The sequence below is a fragment of the Perissodus microlepis genome, chromosome 2 (genome assembly GCF_051167445.1).
Source record: "Perissodus microlepis isolate ML-2025 ecotype Zambia chromosome 2, ASM5116744v1, whole genome shotgun sequence".
In the NCBI taxonomy this organism is placed as follows: domain Eukaryota; kingdom Metazoa; phylum Chordata; class Actinopteri; order Cichliformes; family Cichlidae; genus Perissodus; species Perissodus microlepis.
Window position 1 is genome coordinate 26,780,404 of NC_140462.1, and position 18,491 is coordinate 26,798,894.

General features: G+C 39.4%; 2 protein-coding genes across 2 annotated transcripts; one reads left to right on the plus strand and one right to left on the minus strand.

Moving 5' to 3' along the window:
- Window positions 1-14: 14 nt before the first annotated feature.
- srp72 (signal recognition particle 72) lies at window positions 15-9,038 on the minus strand. Its single transcript, XM_084953906.1, has 19 exons — window positions 8,899-9,038; window positions 8,323-8,443; window positions 7,989-8,109; window positions 6,289-6,432; window positions 5,934-6,045; window positions 5,804-5,835; window positions 5,376-5,500; window positions 5,176-5,233; window positions 4,939-5,070; window positions 4,725-4,853; window positions 4,137-4,209; window positions 3,807-3,871; window positions 3,562-3,657; window positions 3,288-3,391; window positions 3,049-3,126; window positions 2,521-2,658; window positions 2,343-2,380; window positions 1,872-2,031; window positions 15-1,025 (listed from the first exon to the last, which is right to left on the minus strand). Exons 1-19 carry the CDS (start codon window positions 8,996-8,998, stop codon window positions 845-847), a joined length of 2,007 nt encoding a protein of 668 aa, XP_084810032.1. The 5' UTR covers window positions 8,999-9,038; the 3' UTR covers window positions 15-844.
- Window positions 9,039-9,467: 429 nt separating this feature from the next.
- Window positions 9,468-16,851, plus strand: LOC146392828 (leptin receptor overlapping transcript-like 1). Its single transcript, XM_084953932.1, has 4 exons — window positions 9,468-9,579; window positions 10,223-10,298; window positions 12,223-12,409; window positions 13,984-16,851. Exons 1-4 carry the CDS (start codon window positions 9,564-9,566, stop codon window positions 14,098-14,100), a joined length of 396 nt encoding a protein of 131 aa, XP_084810058.1. The 5' UTR covers window positions 9,468-9,563; the 3' UTR covers window positions 14,101-16,851.
- The last annotated feature ends 1,640 nt before the right edge of the window (window positions 16,852-18,491 follow it).

An 18,491-nucleotide genomic window follows, 5' to 3' on the forward strand; every position in this document is an offset into this window, starting at 1 on the left:
ACTCACAGCAGGAGCATCGCTGTTCAGTTTTATTTAGACTTAACAAAATGGAAACCTGTTTGGCCAAAATAGTGTCTTTCTGAACACATGCATGTGACAGAATCAAAATCCTTTTGCTTGAATTCAGACAAATAAATTCAAAAATAAATATCTGTTACTTTACCGTAGCTAACTGAAAATACATTGAAATATTAAAGAAAGGTGAAACTGTCAGGTGGAGCTGGACACGCTAATACTGAAACTCAACAGGCTTAAGCACCATTACCCTAAATTCTGAACTTTGAGTTACTCTGCAAAAGCAGTTTTATAACTCCCCTAATTCTAATGAAGGATACTCGCTGTTTTAAGAGTACTTAACAATGCTTAAAATGCAATAAAGAAATGACTGATTTAAACACTTAATTCATTTTTGATTGATCAGAATTTGTTTTTGCTTAAAAATAAAGAAAAATGCTAAATACAGTGCAACTGTTAAGGTGTAGAAATATGCAGCCAAGAAGACAATTCAATGGACATTTAATGAGAATATGGATATCTGTGATGTTATTGATTCAGTGAAAACAAACACTGGTTTTGCAGAGCAACAAAAAGTCAATTTCAGTGGAACTGTCCTTTCAATCGTCAACTCTTTTTTTTCTCCTTTACTTTGTAAAAAAAAGTCAGATTCATGGTGTCGATGAGCAGCGGGGAGGATTTTGGTTTGATCAAATGACCTGAACAGAAAAAATAAAAGAAAAAAAAATAAAACTGAATTTAAAAAAAAAACGAAGGAAAAAAAAAAAGCTTCTAAACTCTCTGCTGCTCAGATGCCAACAGCCTTCTTCCTCACATTGCTTCCCACTGTCTACCAGCCTCCTTTGCCTCCTTTCTTCTTCTTTTGCGGTGCTTTCTTGCGAGTGGCGCCTGAGGACGACGGTTTCTGCTGTCGTGGGGGAACTACGCCGCTGGCGGGGGCTGTAGAAGAGCCGGACGCAGACCCTGGTCTCGGTGAGGTAGGGGGGCTGCTGGCAGTCTTACTGGCATCCCTGAAGAGAGAAAAGAGCCACAGTGCAGTTAGAAGGGCCGGAAAATTACAGCGCTGAGTTTGTTTATTCAGGATCTGAGTTTCCTTCTGTGACGTGGATGAGTGAAATAAACGTTTGATTAGCAACAAAGCTTTTGTTGGACAGTGTCTCCCACCACCTCCACTTTTCATGTATTTATAAATTCAGGTAGCAGCATGATGTTTGATAAGTTTATCATCCATGTTTGAATAACTGACTTTCAACAGTGACCTCCTCAGCCTGCCATTAGGGTCCAAGTCCAGCTGGTTAACGGCGACTGAACTTTCAAAATAAGAGCAATAAGTTGCATCTTCAGACATCCTTGGGTGGTGCAACAACAGCATAAACTTTGTTAGGATTATTAATAAATAATTTTAGCTTCTGTAAAAGAGAAACTGGAGGGCATCAAAGAGTAACCTGCTCAGTTGCTAATAGGGAAACTCAAGCTCAAGGGCTGTAAGTAGCTGGTTAATAGCAATTGAAATTTCAAAGTAAAAGTGAGGGTATGTGCAGAAAAATCTGTTGTAGATGGAGTCGTTCTCTCCCCTGTTCTGTTTTGGAGCTGCGGTAGTTCAGATGAATGGTGGCAGATGGATTTCTCCTTTAGGAGAGACTGAGAATAATTTTGTTCTCAACAACAGATGAGCCCTTCCTCCCGCAAAGCAGCTGCGGCTCTGATCTGATTTCAGAGTTAATTGGCATGAAAACAAAAGAACAATCTCAGTTGCTTTTCCTCCATTAGTGCCGTTAATAACTGGGTTTACAATTACAGGAAATTGCACCCAGGCGCCTCGGCTGGTTGTGCGTGTGACTGCGGAGTTTACTCACAGCTCTGCTGAAGCTCCTGCCGTCGCTCCCTGTGTGCCTTTTCCTATTTGATCCTTCTTCTTGCCCTTCTTCTTCCCTCTGTAGTAGGAGCGCTCCTTCATAGGAAGCCACCTCTCGGGGTCAGGGGTCACTTTGGGGTCATAGTTCTTGGGCAATTTTCCTAAAAGGAAGATGGTATGGTGTGAGTACTTTATGAGCAATAACTAGACAAAATATCTTCAACAGAGAAAACAAAAAAAAATCAGAATTATTCTCTTTTCCTAACAGTGGTTTTAATGTTTTGGCCGCTCAGTGTGCATTTGAATTTCCTACATCATTAATCAAACTCTTTTTCTCTAAGGAGAACAAAAAAGATACAATTAGATGTTTTTGCTCATTTAGAAGAAATAATTTCATGGCCTTTAGTATGTGTAAATAAAAACTTCCAGAACAGATTCACTCTAAATCTTAGCAAGTGATTGAAAGACATACCTTTCTTTTTCTTCTTCTTCTTTTTGATTTCACCATGGCTGTTAAAGAAAATGAAGGAGAAAAAAAACAAACAAACTTGTCAATGTGTCCCTCGTTCTTTTGAATGTTTTGTTTACACACCCCCCCCCCCCAAAAAAAATAACAGAAGTAGCCACAGAAGAGAGTAACAGACGTTTACCCTTGTTCTTTGGGAGGGTTTTCTCCCACGACTTTAGCGGCTTTTTTCCTGACGTATGTGGCTCCGTGGGAATTCTCCAGCTCGTCAACGTCCACGTTGAAAGACATTGTGTCTGCAGACGGTAGGTGTTTGCTGAGCCTGTAGAAAAAAGCTAAGGATGCAACAACTGCTGACATCCAGATTACATCCTTGTCTTCCTGGGTTACATTTACTTCAATAAGGTATGGATCATTTGTAAAATTAATAAACTATTTTGTCAACAAAATACCAAGCTTTGTTGAAAATGAGCTAAAGAAGGTCTTTTTATCTTTTTTGTTTTCTCTCTGACTTCCAAGCACAAAAACATTAGTTTCCCACAGAGAAAAATAACAAATCCTCACATTGAAGGAGCTAAAATCAGAATATATTTGATATTTTTCACAAAACAAATGTTATTTGAGAATCCAAATATGTTCCAGTTAGTAAAAAAAACATAAAACAAAACCGTTTAAGCGTCCATAAGTTGTATTTAATAATATGAAAGGATACGATTTGGCTTTATCCGTGTCCACTAGAGAATATGCAGAGATGAGTTGTGCCAATGTGTGGACGTCCTTGGTGTTTTGTCTGTTTTGAGAAAAGTGATTTTTATGAAAACAGTTTGATGACATTTGAGGTATATTTTATAAAGAAATAAAACCAGCATCTGTGAGATTTAAAAAAAAAAAAAAAAAAGAAGACTTGACACATGTTGAACCAGCCGAGTGTTTAGCAGGAATTTAACTCACTTCCACAGCTGCTCCAGATCACTAATGGCTTCTTTTTTCCGTCCATACTTCAGCTTGAAATTGGCAGCTTCTCTTACAAGAGCCAAATGTGTAGCAGATCCAGGCTGTGCAGGAGAAAAGACACAGTGGGAACACGTTCACACGTCTGAAATGAAAGCTAACTGAAATCAAAATGCACACTTAAAAAGTGTTTGACCTATACACAACAGAAATTAAAGTGTAAAACAGTGGTTCAGACTTGCACAACACGAACCACCATCCGTGACACACAAACCTGTTCAGACTGGTAATGCTCAATAGCTTGTTTGAAAACATCGATGGCGCTGTCGATGTCCTCTTCATGGGAGTACATTGTTACCAGAGCTGAAACCTGAAGAGACGATGACATGGTCAAAATAAATATATGAGAGAACAAAAAACGTAAAAGTCAACAATTTTGACATTAACGGGGCATTTTAATTAAGAAAAATAACAATTTAAGAAAAAAAGAAAAAGTCAAAGTAGCATCTTTAGTCTCACCATCCCTGGTTTGTGCTTGAACTCTTCAATGGACCTCAGGACATCACAGGCTTTTGTCACATGACCTGAAGACCAAACCATTCATTGGATTATAACACCTAATGAGGAGCATGTATCAAAATTAAACTGCTCAAAGTTTAAAGGTAAAAAACCTTTTGAAGTTGCACTCGTTTGTTTCTTTGTTAATTATTGTTGTTTCAGTACTCAGGCGATAATAATCAATGTGTGTGTTTGTTTTAGGAAGCTAGAAATATGAAATACTATCACGTCCACAGAGAAAAAAAACAGTAAGACAGAGCGGGGTGTGTGTGTTCGAATGCAGATCACTACCTTGTACTAAATAGAGTTGTGCCATTGTCAGTTTGATGCCAGACGCACTCTCTGGATTCTGATCGGAGAATTGCTGCAAAATAAAAAAAAAAGAAAAGAAAAAGATCAGTTAACAGAATTAATGAAACTATTAATTACTGAAGGACAAAATACGAACATTTTCATCCAAACCCAATAGTGTTGTAAGTGTTTTAGGGCATCTTTTTTTTGTATCCCTTTTTGTATTCCCGTCTTCACAGTTAAGCATCACTTTTAACCATGAAGACATTATTCAGTATTTTTAAAAACCATGCAACCACAGTGAAAACATTTCGTAGATGAATTCTTGTAAAAAAACAAACAAACAAAAAAAAAAAAAAAACTGTGAAAAAAGCAAATCTTTCAGTACTTTTTCCTGCTTCTATACTTTTTAACATTTTCATTGAAGGATTTTTAAAGTGCGATATTAACTATATATTTAATCAGCTTTCACCACTGTGATTTTTTTAGGTTAACTGGTGCATCATTTGATCATTTTCTCATAATCAGACAAAAGGAGGAGAATGTGTATCGGTTCTGATAATAAGGAGCAGTGTGCATCATTAATACCTGGAGCAGCTCTATGGCCCTGCTGTGCTGCTTCTCTCTGCACAGCTGAGCCACCTGGATAAGGACCGGCCGTGGATGTCCTGGATTTTGAGCCTGAAGACTGGATGACAGCTTCCTGCACTGGTCAGCCTGTTAATGGGCAAAAGCACCATTGGTGTGAAAATAATTACCTATTATTGATTATTTTTCATTCCTCCTCCAATCACACCCGTACCTGGTTAGTGTACATGGCCAGCAAGGCTTTGTTGAAGTCAATGGCCTGCAGCTGTTTCTTTGCCAGCTTGTACTCAACACCTTCAGCATTCGTCAGCTTCACCTTTTTCTTTGAGTCAAACACGTTTTGGTCCTGAGGAAAGAGACCGAGCCTTAGCACCAGCGTCGTGGCTGAAATTTTAGTTTTATGATCCCTGTTTAGCGTCTGAAAGTGCATTTCAGGGAGGTTCAAACCCACCTTGTTTATGGTGATGATATTGTTGGCAGTCACAGCAAGCAGCCCCACGTCAGATGGCCTGAAATTAAATCAGAGAATTAGAGCAAGCTGAAAATCTATTTAACAACTTAATGCCTGCCTCTAGATGCTTCTGAACTGTCTAAATGCATCCCCATCATCTTTTCTGGGACTAAATTTGATGCGATGATGCCGCAACTCACTTGAGCTTGATGACCTGGTTGTAGAGCTGCAGAGCCTCATCTGTGCGACCCTGCAACTGCATGACGTACGCCATCTGAGAATGGATGACGGCCAGCTCCGACTGGATGTCCTCCTCAGTCATATCCTGAAAGGGACAAACAAGAAATGATGGTGATTAGCTGGAAAACAGTGAAAACTAAGTGTTACAAACACAAGATAATTATGAACAAGCTTGGCATATCAATACACATATATGGCCGAAATATGATTACAGCAAGGCTATTCCCATACAATTTTTATGTAAATAATGCATAAATGTAGAATATTTTAAGACTTAAAAGTATGTTAAGAGTGGACTAAATTTCACTAGACTTGTGACATACTTCTGGACCATCGTTTGGGTGAAATTACTAGAAGTGAAAGTGAAATAGGTCTCAAAAACACTTACAGAATCATCTGCCAGCGAGACTCTGCAAAGCTCTGTCAGAAGAAATGATCAGTTTATGTCTGAGATTATTACATCATTTTAAAAATACATCAAACACCAGCTTGATAGCAGAGACTGAATATAAACTGACCTTCTGCTTGCTGTAGTTTATTGAGGGCCTCTGTAAGCTTTCCTTGGCCAATCAGAGAACAGGTAGCATTGTAGCAGAGCTCATACGTTGACTCAGGCAGACCCAGATCTTCCTGCAAAAGGAAAACATAACATGTTCAAATATGAGTTTATTCTTATTCTAATCAAACAGCCTGACTCCAGTTCTGTGCAACAAAAACTCAAATGAAAAGCTGATTGATGAACTGCGCCAATGAATTTTTATTTATTTATTTAGGACAGTGCATGTTAATGAATATAAATGTAAAAAAAAAAAAAATTACATGAATGTAAACATGCCAGATTATAGCCAAAGGCTTACCACAAGGAATGCTTACCATTGGAGCCTTCTCCCACTGACTCATTGCAGCCACCACAGCGGCGAGGTTGGTCTTCCTCTCCTCCTCGTACTCGTCCTGGGAGTTCCTGATCAGATCCGTGTAGACAGACTTGCACTCATCGTAGCGCTCCAGTCTGTACAACTGCACAAAGAAAAGAGCTGGTTCAGATTAGCAGACGTCGTCACACTTCTCACAACAAGACGAAAATAATATCCTGTTAGAAATACACAGAAATTGCCAAGCTGACCATTTATTACAAATCTCTCATTCTCACTCACAACCAACAAAACCCAAAACACTAGTGTGTTCTCAAAAGAATGTCTCACTGTAATAAATAATAATAGTAAATCATATAGACTGCATAAAGATTGTAACAAGCTGATATTCACAAATATTGGGGATAGTTTTAACAACACTGAAGTTACTTTAAGACAAACACAAATAGAGCAGTGGCGTTAAGAGGTGAAAATGCTACGCTCTACAACCCTGATGTCTCCGTTTCAGAGAAAAATTGTTCAATTATACTTTTGCTATCTGTTTTTTTACAATGTTACTTAACAACATTTAAATGTTTTTACAATCATGTTTCAAATACAGAAGCCACATATTCAAACAGCAAGCTGTTTGCATTTATTGTATACCGTTTAATTTGAATATGATTTGTTTGCAGTTCTGATGCTAGATGATCAGATTTTAAAATGCCACATATTAACAATCAGCAGCTTTAAAGGCCTCAACACTTTCTTTTCTTCTAACTTTGCTGCTCTTTTCAACAAGTAGATGACCAATGACTGACTTCTTTAGCACAAACAGTAAATATACACTAAACTGTATAAAAAAATGTAAAAAAAATAATAATACAGTAATATAATCTACTTCTATCAACAGCTCCCTTTAGGGATCATCTGCTTCCATCTCACCATATTCCAGCATCCTCTACTGTCAGATCAACCCTCTGCATGTCCTCCTTCACTACCATCCATGAAACTTCTCTGTGGTCTTTCTCTTTTCCTCCTGCCTGGCAGCTCCTTGTTCATTATCCTTTGTCCAATATAGCCACTATCCCTGCTCTGAACATGTCCAAACCATCTCAGCCTTGCCTCTCTAACTCCTATCTTGGTCACTCCCAATGAAAATTTTAACATCTTCGGCTCGCTCTCCGTTCTTTTGGTCAGTGCCGCCAAAATTTTCAAACCATACATCATAGAAGTCCCCACCATCTTGTGAACCTTCCTCTTCACTCTTGCTGCTATCTTTCTGTCACAAATCACTGCAAACACTAACTCCACCCTGCCTACACTCTCTTATAAAGCTCTCTGGTGTACTGTGTGTTGCTTTGGATGACTGACAAATATTTAAACTACTCAAGATACACTACCTCTGCTCCTTGCATCTTCACTGTTACATCATATATTCTGTTTTGCTTCTCTGTCTTACTACAAATCACAGTCTTATTTGTGAACATCAGTCCACTGAGGCTCCTGCCTGACCTCATCTGTCGACCTGCAAGTCTCTATTGCCACCTCCTTACTGTCCTCATACATGTACTACACTACCCTCACATATTTCTCTGCTGCTCTTAAAGCAAAATTCTATAGTGCCTTAAGGTCTTAACCTAGCTTCATCAACTCCTTCCTACAGCTTCCATCAACTGTATGACTACAAACAGTAATAATATAATATAATATAAGCCTCACCACTTGACCGTAAAGCTCCTTCAGCTTGTCTGTCTGCTCAGGAGCACTCTCGATGGTCTTCAGGGAGCTCTCCACTCTGTTCAGCCGGTACTCGCAGTACGCCTTCTCAAACACCACCTCACTGAGTGGAAAAAAGACCCCCACCCACCCCCGAAAAAGGGTTTAAATGTGCAACACACCATAAAGAACAAACCTTACAAGACTTTTGTAAGTTTTTCTTAGAGCATGGCAGAATTGCTGTGAAACTATACACCGTTAGACATTTAAATGTCAACAGTGAACTACAGGAGTAATTTATACGTCAAGCACAGGTGAGTGACAGCGTGCCGCTTACCTGCCGAGCACCTTTGAGTGGGTGTTCATCACATTTAGCGCCTCTTTGAAGCTCCCATTCTGGATAAGGCAAACCACTTTACAGTGCAGTGCCGTCACATCGTCCCTGTTTTCGTGTAAAACTGCGACAGGACAGAAAGAAAACAGCAGTGAACATCACTCGCTAAAAAAAAGATTTCACCCTTACACTGATGTGATTGTGCAAGGACAGAGGAGGAGTGTAAAGCAGCCGCTTAACGTTTCCAGGACAGCCGCCTGGCTAATCATGGGTTAGCTGTCGTGGTTGGCTAGGGACACGTCAGTCATGAGACAGTGGATTTAGGGGGCTAAATATTATTTAACGATGGCTCAAAGTCACACAACAAATAGCTAATTCAGCAGGTATATATATATATATATTTATTACACATCGTTAATCAGAGCTTAATACACGAAGCTCCACGGGTGTATTTAACACCCTGACTGCCGTTAGCTCAGACACATGCTAACAGCTGGTACTGCTCTGCGGGAGCAGAGGGGAAAATCCGCCGCGTGTCCGCTCTCTGGTTCCGTTTTCAGAGTCAGCCTGTATACCTACTTTTAGTGAGAGCTTTGAGGGCTCTGGTGTAGTCTCCATTCTGTCCGCAGCGGTTGACTTCGGTCCAAAGAGAAGCCACAGATACTCCTCCACTCGCCATCTCCGCTGAGTGGACGCTCTCGTTGCCGGAAACAGAATGTGTTTACATCCGGGACAGCAACAAATACGTTTATTAATTTTAAAATAATTTCTGTGCGGAATAAATGAACCGTAGTCATAAATTGGGACGCTCTTCCAATGTTAATAAAAGCCTACTATTTGGGGGGCATGTAGTTTTTAATTTCAAAATGACGCATGCAACTGACGCATTCACGGCTAACCCTACTACACGTTAAATTGAAGTGCAAACATAGTACTTTATATTAAACTACATTTATTAGCCTACACATTAAGGAAATGATATTTATGAATACTTTTGGAGGAGTTTATAGAATTCTAAAACGGACAGTTCCGCGGTGTCAGTGCTTTTAATTTGGGTGCTTTTAGGACCGTAGTGGTAATATTCAGAATTCCTACATTTGTGTCAGCATATGAAAGCAGCACGGTGGGCAGGGTAGGAGCTACGGGGGGACTCGGTTGGCTTCGGTCGGACTCGGCTACAGAGCAAAGGAGGGGGGACTGTTGTCATTCGTCCGGGCTGTGTGGCGAGCTTTTGTCCAGCAGAGATGGCCGGGATTAAAGGTAAGCAGCAGGAGATTTTCATTCCCTTCAGAAAGCTTCTGAACTCAGCCTCTGTTTATATAATTTCAACCAAATGTGCACAAGGCATGTTTGCGCGTTTGTCACGCTCAGATAAGTAACGATATAAGGAGTTAGCGCAGGGCCAGTACTGACAGACGTTAGCATTAGCTCGGTGATGAACCTGCACTGTTTCGGTAGAAGCAACCGCAACCGCAACATGACAAAAATAACCAAACCAACTTCTGCGTTTCGTAATGAAAACAATGTAGCAGTGCAGCGTGCTGCATTCTTGCGCCACAGTTAACGCCATTCTTGTTTAATATTACAACAACGCAGAAATAACCGTACCGCTAATGCTAGCTGCGCCTTAACTTCCCACAGCCGCTGACTGATTCCAGGCAGCCGCTGGGAATAGAATTTAACCAGTGGCCGCACGGACTCTATGGCTGTCTGGGTTTAACGTGGACCCATGTTAGCAGGGTTTATGCTGCTAACGTAGCTGTCACACACGTGAAATCAGCTGATTCATCACATGGTAGCCCCAAATCTCCAGGGGCCCTGCAGCCACCATGAGATTAGTGGTTTCCTGTGGATATACCCTGTTCTAACACTGGGGTCCCCCTATCCTCTGCTTCTCTTGCAGCTCTCATCAGCCTTTCCTTTGGAGGGGCCATCGGCCTCATGTTCCTCATGCTTGGATGTGCCCTCCCTGTGTATGAGTAAGTATAACCATCACAGACCATGTGAGCCTAGTACTTCCTGGCACCTTTGATGATCCCGTCACAGCTTTAACTATAGCTGCATTCATGACCAGGTTAGCGTTCTTAGAACATCTAGAGCATAAGGACACCATATAAAACCAGGGAAGTGTGACAGAACCTGACCACTTTTAGTGGAGGAAAGCAGGATTGCATTAAATTAAGCAATTGTCAGAGTTACAGGCTCTTGAAGTACATAAATGTGGGCTGGAATTTGGTCCTTTTAAATTTACTTTATTTTCTCATGCCTTTTTGAACAATCATAACTTTAGGTTAAATGTGACTCACATCATCTTCACGTGTCACCCCCCTCCTAAAAAAAAGAATAACAAAAAAATAGAGGTAAATTCAACATACCCAGGATATCTTAATTCATTGGCTTAATTCATCCTAACATTGCCAATCAGATGTAGTAGTCATATGAAGCTGTTTGATGATGAAATAATCCTGGTTTTTCAGGTCTATGAATGTACACTGGCAACAAACAGAGAGAAAATGATCCTAGTGGAGAAGAGTGAAGAGGTTAAACATATGATGTATGTGATAGGAAAAGTGCTGTGTTAATGTGTTCATGTGGCTTTTAGTGTAAGTGCAGTTAGTGGTTTGTTAGACTGGAGAAACTCTACACATGCAGTCTGTGTAAAGATAAGAAGGTAAACTGGAAAAAAAACATGTTGCACAATTATTTCGGGATGGGGAGATGTTGTAATAAAACTGTATCATTTTCATTAAATTGATGTGCTGCTTAGATGTTTCTCGATGGTGTTCAGGACAGTTTTAGTCTTATTCTTGAAGCTGGAATCTTGATGGTATTAAATGTTCGAAAGGTGCGATTTAAACCAGCAAGTAGGCTGATTTACTGATGCTTTTATAAAAGTAAGGCTGTTCAGTTTTGAAATCACATTTATTTTGTCCATTAATGAGAAATGGTTATTTGTTAGAATTACTCACGCTCTGGAAAAACAGTGGCTTTATTTAAAAGTGCAAGCTTACTTTTTGCCATCAACGTTAATTATAATTCACCATAAGATAAATAATTAATTAAATATATGTGAACTGAACTAAACCTGTAGCAAAAAATAAATAAGCATCTATCTCAGCTATATTGTTATAATAATCTGTGTATTATAATTTTAAGTGATGTGTAATTGCACAGCTTTAGTACAAAGCCTGTTTTAGAATTATAGCACTTTATAAACACTTTTAGGTTAATATAAGTTCTTGCAGTTTGCAGGATAATTATACTCTGTACTTACAAGACAACCTGATCAGCTTTGTGTGTGTGCACACCATCACACCTCTTGGTTATTATTCTAATGAGTGCAGACAGTTTCTCATTTGCTGTATGTGGGATGAGCAACAGCAACATATTTGGCCTTTTTTCATCTAATTTCCATTTCAGCCATTGTATTTACAGTAAATAACAGCTTCACTTCAGCATAATGCGTATTTATCAGCCTATAAGTGACAAGAAAATGCGTAATTCCTTGGATATATATATAGCACAATGTTTTCCACACAGTTTTATTTTTACAGTTTTATTTTTTTTGCTTGTTTTTCATCAGTGAAATATCTCCCCAGGTACAGAGCTTTCTCGCAACTGTTTAATAATCTAGCTCTTTGAGATTCTTGTCAAATTACATGCTAGTGTTAAAAACAATATAGATGGATATGTTTTTTGCAGGCCTGCATCTGATCTGTATTCAAATCTAGAGGTTACAGAAACGTAGCTCCTGCCTTATGAAAGAAACCCCTTAAGTTGGCGTGTGGAGTGCTCAGCAGCGATTCCTTCTTTATCCTTCGATTTACTTCACTGCATCCTTTGTCATCATAGCATGTGGGTGTTTATGCCCCCTGTTTCTCTCGCTTTTTCGCCTCTCTGCAGCAAATACTGGCCTTTGTTCCTGCTCTTTTTCTACATCCTCTCTCCCATCCCTTACTGCATCTCGCGGAGAGTGGTCGATGACACAGACTCGGCCAGTAACGCCTGCAAAGAGCTGGCCATCTTCCTCACGACGGGCATCGTCATCTCAGCTTTCGGCCTGCCAATCGTCTTCGCAAGAGCTGAAGTAGTAAGTAACTGAAACCTGTTAATTCAGCGTGTACTGCATGGTTATTTAAAGCAGTGGTTCCCAAACCAAGGGTCTGGACCCTCTGCGTTGGGCTTACTTTAAATGTTCTGACTTTTGTCTATATAAATTACACACAACTATATAAGGGCTTAGTTTTAAGATAAGCTAAAAGCAACAGCAGCCAAAACATGAAAAAAAAGTGCCTTGCTCATTAAAATAAATACAATGACATAAAACAAGATGGCTAAAAAAAGCTATACAAAAGTATCACAGAAGTATGGAAAAATGGCGAAAGCAGAAGAGCTCAGTTAATCAAAAATCTAAGTGTAAAACAATAAAGAGCTAAACTCTGACAGATAACTGCAGGTATAGTGTTGTGAGGTCATAGACTTCCTGTATCTTTCAGTATTTACGCCCAATGAAAGTGACAGTTTCATTGTGTGGTCAGCCAGCAGGGCTAATTATAAACAGATTATATTCACCATCAGCAAGTGATAAATGACTGCAAAGGTGCTGCAAACAGCATCCAGTGTTTCAAATGATTATCAGTTGTGCAGATAAATGCAGAGGTTCTGCAGTTCTCTATGAGCGACATGCATGCAAGCACATCATTTCTTAGGGCAATTTAGGTAGAGTGCTGGAGCTCAGTCATTAGTTTGAGGAAGTCTGATTTGACTTTCTGGTCCTTAGCAGTCTCTATGGTTTCTCCAGCCATCCAAAAAAAGATAGTAGACTATATTATATGCAGTTTGCTTTAAAGCATTCATGACACAGCTTGTTGCAAAGAAAGAAAAAAAGAATATCACCAATTTTGGGTTATTTTGGTTTTAAACTGGCTGAAAGCAGCCAGCAAAGGGGCCTAAATAACATAATCAGTTGAATTAATTAAAAGAACAGTAATGTATGCTATGAAATGATCTGGGTGCACAACAGCATATACAGTCTTTAATCTGATTTTTAAGTATGATTTCTTAGTTAATGTTAAGGGGCGATCGTGGCTCTAAGAGTTGGCAGTTCGTCTTGTAACCGGAAGGTTGCTGGTTCGAGCCCCGATGTTGTGTCCTTGGGCAAGACACTTCACCTACCGCCTACTGGTGATGACCAGAGGGGCCGATGGCGCGATATGGCAGCCTCGCTTCTGTCAGTCTGCCCCAGGGCAGCTGTGGCTACAACCGTAGCTTGCCTCCACCAGTGTGTGAATGTGAGAGTGAATGAATAATGGAACTGTATAGCGCTTTTCAGGGCACTCAAAGTGCTATATAAATGCAATCCATTATTATTACTGCACCAACTGATCGGACAATTTAGCAACTGCTAAATACCGCTTGTCAACGAGTCACCACCTTGTTTCGTAAAAGGTGGAAAGCGGTGCAACAAGGGTGTGTGAACGATTGTCCAACTTTAACTGTCAGTTCCTTTTTGTCCAACTCTGAAAAAGTACTTTGCATGTTAATGATTTAGAGCTGAATTCTACAAAAAGCAGGTCTTTAAATCAGCAAAATAAAATGTCTCAGTTACCCAAATAAGCTCTGTAGCATTCAGCATTCACCTGAATTTCCTTTGTCATTTTACAGATTGCCTGGGGAGCATGTGCGCTTGTGCTAACAGGTAACGTAGTCATCTTTGGGACGATCCTGGGCTTCTTCCTGGTCTTTGGATCCAACGATGACTTCAGTTGGCAGCAGTGGTAAAACGGCAGCTGGAGGGGGACCTTAGTCTGAACTGTTTTTATTAGCGTTACAATTATTATTATTATTATTATTATTACTACTACTACTGTTATGGTATTACCGTTCTTGGTTCTTGTTGTTATTTATATGATGACCGCCCATCCATAGACTCACATCAAACCAGTGCAATACTTTTTTTTTTTTTTTTTTTACCACTCACATCATGCTGAACTGACACAAGTGAGATGGAAAATGCTGACTTTCAGTTGGATTTTTTCCCATTTTTAAGTTTTAATCTTTCTGACTTCTGTGCTGTGAGTCTTTGTTTTCCATCTTTTTGTATGTGTCCACTTTTATTTAAAGGATTACAAGCTGGTGGACAACTTTTACAGTGTAGTATCTTTGAAGATGTGTTAGAAAGATTTCAAAATGAATGACCAAAAGGATACGGTCAGTGATGTCTGGCCTTCTTTTTGCAATTAAAAACACTGGAAGGAGCTTCTTCTTTGTGAAATTAATGTAAGTCAGCTGGAAATTGAGGAAAAATCTGCACAATATGAGCCAAAATTTCATCAGACACGTCTCTGTTTCATACAGATCTTACTGGATTTGAGTGTCAACAGTTCAGCTGATATAATACAGGCTTTTCTCAGCTTTCAGTCAGTAAAATGTGAACAACACCAACCTTGAGTGTTCTTGTGAAAGCAGCGGGCTGTTATTGCCACCAACAGTACCTAACATGTGAACTCCATTATGTGTAAATGTGATATAAATCTTTCTCATGACACAAAGTGAGGAGGTGGTGTTCAGGAGCAGTGTGCAAGGATTCATTTTAAACTCCCTCTCTATCACACCAGAGATCAAATTAAACTGACTTAGTGATTTCCCAGGTGCAAACATGGCGGGCTGCTTATTCACCAGGTTTTTCTGCATCCAGTCGGCTCGTATTCCAGTTTGTGTGAGTTAGCGTTTTTCTGTTAGGTCAAGAAAGCATGCAAAGCCCGTAGCAGCCGCCAGCTAGCATTGGATTAGCTCAAGGACAGCAGCCTTGTTGGAAACTCGGCCAAGCTACCCTAAGAGCCAGGCTACTTATAACCGAGGCCCAGTCAGGCATTTAACAGCCTTTAAGCTTTTGAACGCGACTCCCTCAAAGTTAAAGAATCCAGTGACTTTGCTCTGCATTCCAGCTCTGGCACATACTGTATTTCCTCACACCAGCAAAAAAACAAAAGAACAAAAAAACACACCGTATGATTAAAGTTTGAAAGTATTGGGTCGTGGAAAAAAAGTCTGCATGCTGGTTTATGTAATCTGCTGCAGCTTCTTGATAATCAGGGCCTGCAGTCAGTCAGGTGCAGCGCCTCAGACTGCTGTTACATTTAAACTGCATTACTGGTGACTAAACGAAGAGTAAAGCAAATGCTACCCTGTAAAGAACTGCAGTGACTAATGGAGCTTCAGGTGTGTTTTGTTGCTTTCTTTGGGTTTTTTCTTTTTCTTTTTGTTTTTTTGTTGTTGTTGTTTTTTGTAGATGGCACTGTTTGAAAATCTCTGAGTTTCTCCAGCCATTACAAGAATCAAATGTTTTGTTTCCATGCAAATTTCCAGTGGACATCTTCACACGTTTTGGCCTTCAATCAGTTTAATTTCCATATTTAAATCGTATTTTTAGGGTTTTAGAAGCACACATCCAGCAAATAAAACAGAAACAGTCCTACTGGAATTGTTTAGCATTTTGGTGAACTCGCTCACATGTCTTGCATATGAAGCTAGACGTGATTGATTGCTTATTATAAGAACTTTCACAGGAGGACATCCGGGCTCTGAAAGAAAACCAAGCCTGTCAACAAGTCCAAAGTTCAGCATTAATTTACTGAATTTGTTTTAATCCATACAACTAAAGTTTAAAGCTATTTGTGATTTTAGAGTTAGTTTTTGAGCTCTAACTACTCTTTGTTAAGAAATATTGGTAATTTTGTATTTTAGTTTAATTTCCCTTTACTTACAATTTAAAAAGTAAACTTTAGGTATTTTAGCAGAGCTGTATTATAGCTGTGTACCCCCTTGTTCCAGTCTTTAATGGTAAATTAATTAGATCTGTATTTGAGCTTTGTCAAATCAGACTTCGAGTATGACTCTTACAGTATTTCCTGCATTAGTCAAAGACCATCCAAGAAAATCATTAGGAACCATTTGAGTGAACCTCTGGCTGAAATATATGGGCTGACTGACCTTTGCTGGGTTAATTTGAACTTGTGATCACAGAGCTCATATTTCCGGCCTTCGTTCAGCCCTACGAAAGATACAAATATTTTTAAAAGCAACACATTGACGGCAGATTTTTGTTTTATGTTAAAAACATGCTTTAAAATGTACTACTGACATGATTTGTGCGTATCACGATGTAATCCCATGAACGAATCCTCTGGTGGTAGTCTGTGAGCCTGTCTGTGGTTCAGACAAGCAGGGTAACTCTGCGTGGTGTTTCTGGGACGTGCGCATCTGCATGACACGTTTAGCTAAACGTGTCAAATGTTCTCAGATTTTCTGTTTTGTAGTCTGCCGTTAATTCTGAACTGTCAGTCTGGCGTGAAGATGTGGGATTATTCTTAGGTTTCTCTCACGGATCTTTGAAGGATGTTGTATTTATTTATTTCACTGGATGCTTTGCGTCAAGGTTCAACGCCATTTTCTATCTCAATTGTTATGTTGAAGATGAGGAAGTCAGCATGGTGGTTTCTTTTTTTTTAATAAACGCCATTTTTGAAAGTCTTCTTCATTTGAATGACTACAGATGCATTTCACTTAGCACAACTGTATCAGGTGGAGAGATGCTGATTTGTCTTCAGAGGGAATAACTGAGTGAGTTAGTGATGCTGTTAAGAGACGCTCATGAGTGTGAGGGGGAAAAAAAAAACAGCGAAAACGTCTCATAAACCCTCTGTAGGTTGCAAAAATAGTATTCTGATATGCTTAACATTTTCATAGTTATTTTTAAAGACACAGAAACATGGACTCCGATGTCTTCCAGTGTCTTATTTTTGTCTAACCTACTGCACAAATCCCCCAAATATCCAGTTCACTCTTGTGTAAAATAATAAAAAGAAGAAAGGTGTCACTCCTCAGAAGTTTGGTAAATATCTCCTGCTTGCTTTAAAAACTTATCAAAAAAAATATCCCAGTTAATTTTCTAGCTCTGCAGTTATGAACACAAATTTTGATAGTGGCAAATTTTGTTTCACTTTCACTTTTTATTCAGATCCATTCAGATAATCAAATCCTGATTGATGGCGATCCATGCGGGATTATCAGTGCTCCACAATGATCAGTTTGTGGGTTCTTCTCCTGCCTTTTTAGGCCTGATTGTAGATCCAAAATGGAGATCTCCGAGCCTCATAGCTATCTGCTACATTTGCTTTGTGACATGGTTCTCCATTATGGTGGAAAATGTGCAGATTGTCACCAGAAAAAGCAAACTAAATAAATAATAGTACCAGTTAATTAATTAAAATATCAACTCATTTTGATTATTTTTTAAAAATAATTTCAATATTTTATTATTTATTATTTTCTTGTTCCTTTGCTGGGCTTGTAACAAGCTCTGCGGCTGTCTTCATTTTAAATATCCATGAATGTAAACCTAATCCAAAAAATGTCTTCGATTGTACACATAGGAAAGTGGCTCCCTCTGGTGGCGGAAAAACTGGACCACAGGTTCGAGAGCGAACCACAGTCCCCTCTCGAGGTTTCCAGCTCTATTATATAAAGCAAGAGAAAAGATTTAGGAAAATAAAGACAAAGCGTCTCCTTTATGAGCACCAATGTGCCGTGGCCTCACACCGCTGAAGGTAAATTTGTCCTAAAAAGTTCAAGACTTCCTTTACATGACCTCAAATAAATGGAAAAGCTGTGTATCACTTACAGAGAAGGCTTTTCCATGTTATTTGTAAAGTAAATAAGTCAGTGACCTGAACACGCTCACCTTCACCAAGGCTGCACAGTCCTCTGGATTTTTTACTTGCTAGCAACAAAATACTGAAAACATAGTGAGCTCATCTCCATGGCAATATATCAAACCTAAACCAACACATAGACACTTTAACACAATACATTTGATAAAGTTCTAGATTTTAATGCACATTCATGGGATTTTTCTTTTTTAAACCTCTTATGCAGTCATATATAATAAAGCACTAACCTGAGGCTGCTGCCATAAAGACTCCTGCCTGCTAGATACAACATGCCCGACTTCTTCAGCTCAGCCACTGCCTCGGGGGAGAACTTTACAACACAATTTGCATATAAAATAAGATCAGCCTTTTACTTTGTACATGATGCAAACTTTAGTTTTCCCTCTTTATTCAAGTAGCAGGCCAGATGGCAAGAAAATCCACAGAGAGACACCGCAGCAG

Excerpts from the sequence above, each read along its gene's own strand:
- srp72 (XM_084953906.1), bottom strand. The coding sequence starts at position 8,998 with ATGGCGAGTGGAGGAGTATCTGTGGCTTCTCTTTGGACCGAAGTCAAC. Across the intron at positions 5,234-5,375 it reads AACCAGGTCATCAAGCTCAA|GCCATCTGACGTGGGGCTGC; the intron begins GTGAGTTGCGGC and ends ATTTAATTTCAG. Across the intron at positions 3,392-3,561 it reads AGCATTACCAGTCTGAACAG|CCTGGATCTGCTACACATTT; the intron begins GTTTGTGTGTCA and ends TCTCCTGCACAG.
- LOC146392828 (XM_084953932.1), top strand. Across the intron at positions 10,299-12,222 it reads TGTGCCCTCCCTGTGTATGA|CAAATACTGGCCTTTGTTCC; the intron begins GTAAGTATAACC and ends GCCTCTCTGCAG. Across the intron at positions 12,410-13,983 it reads TCTTCGCAAGAGCTGAAGTA|ATTGCCTGGGGAGCATGTGC; the intron begins GTAAGTAACTGA and ends GTCATTTTACAG.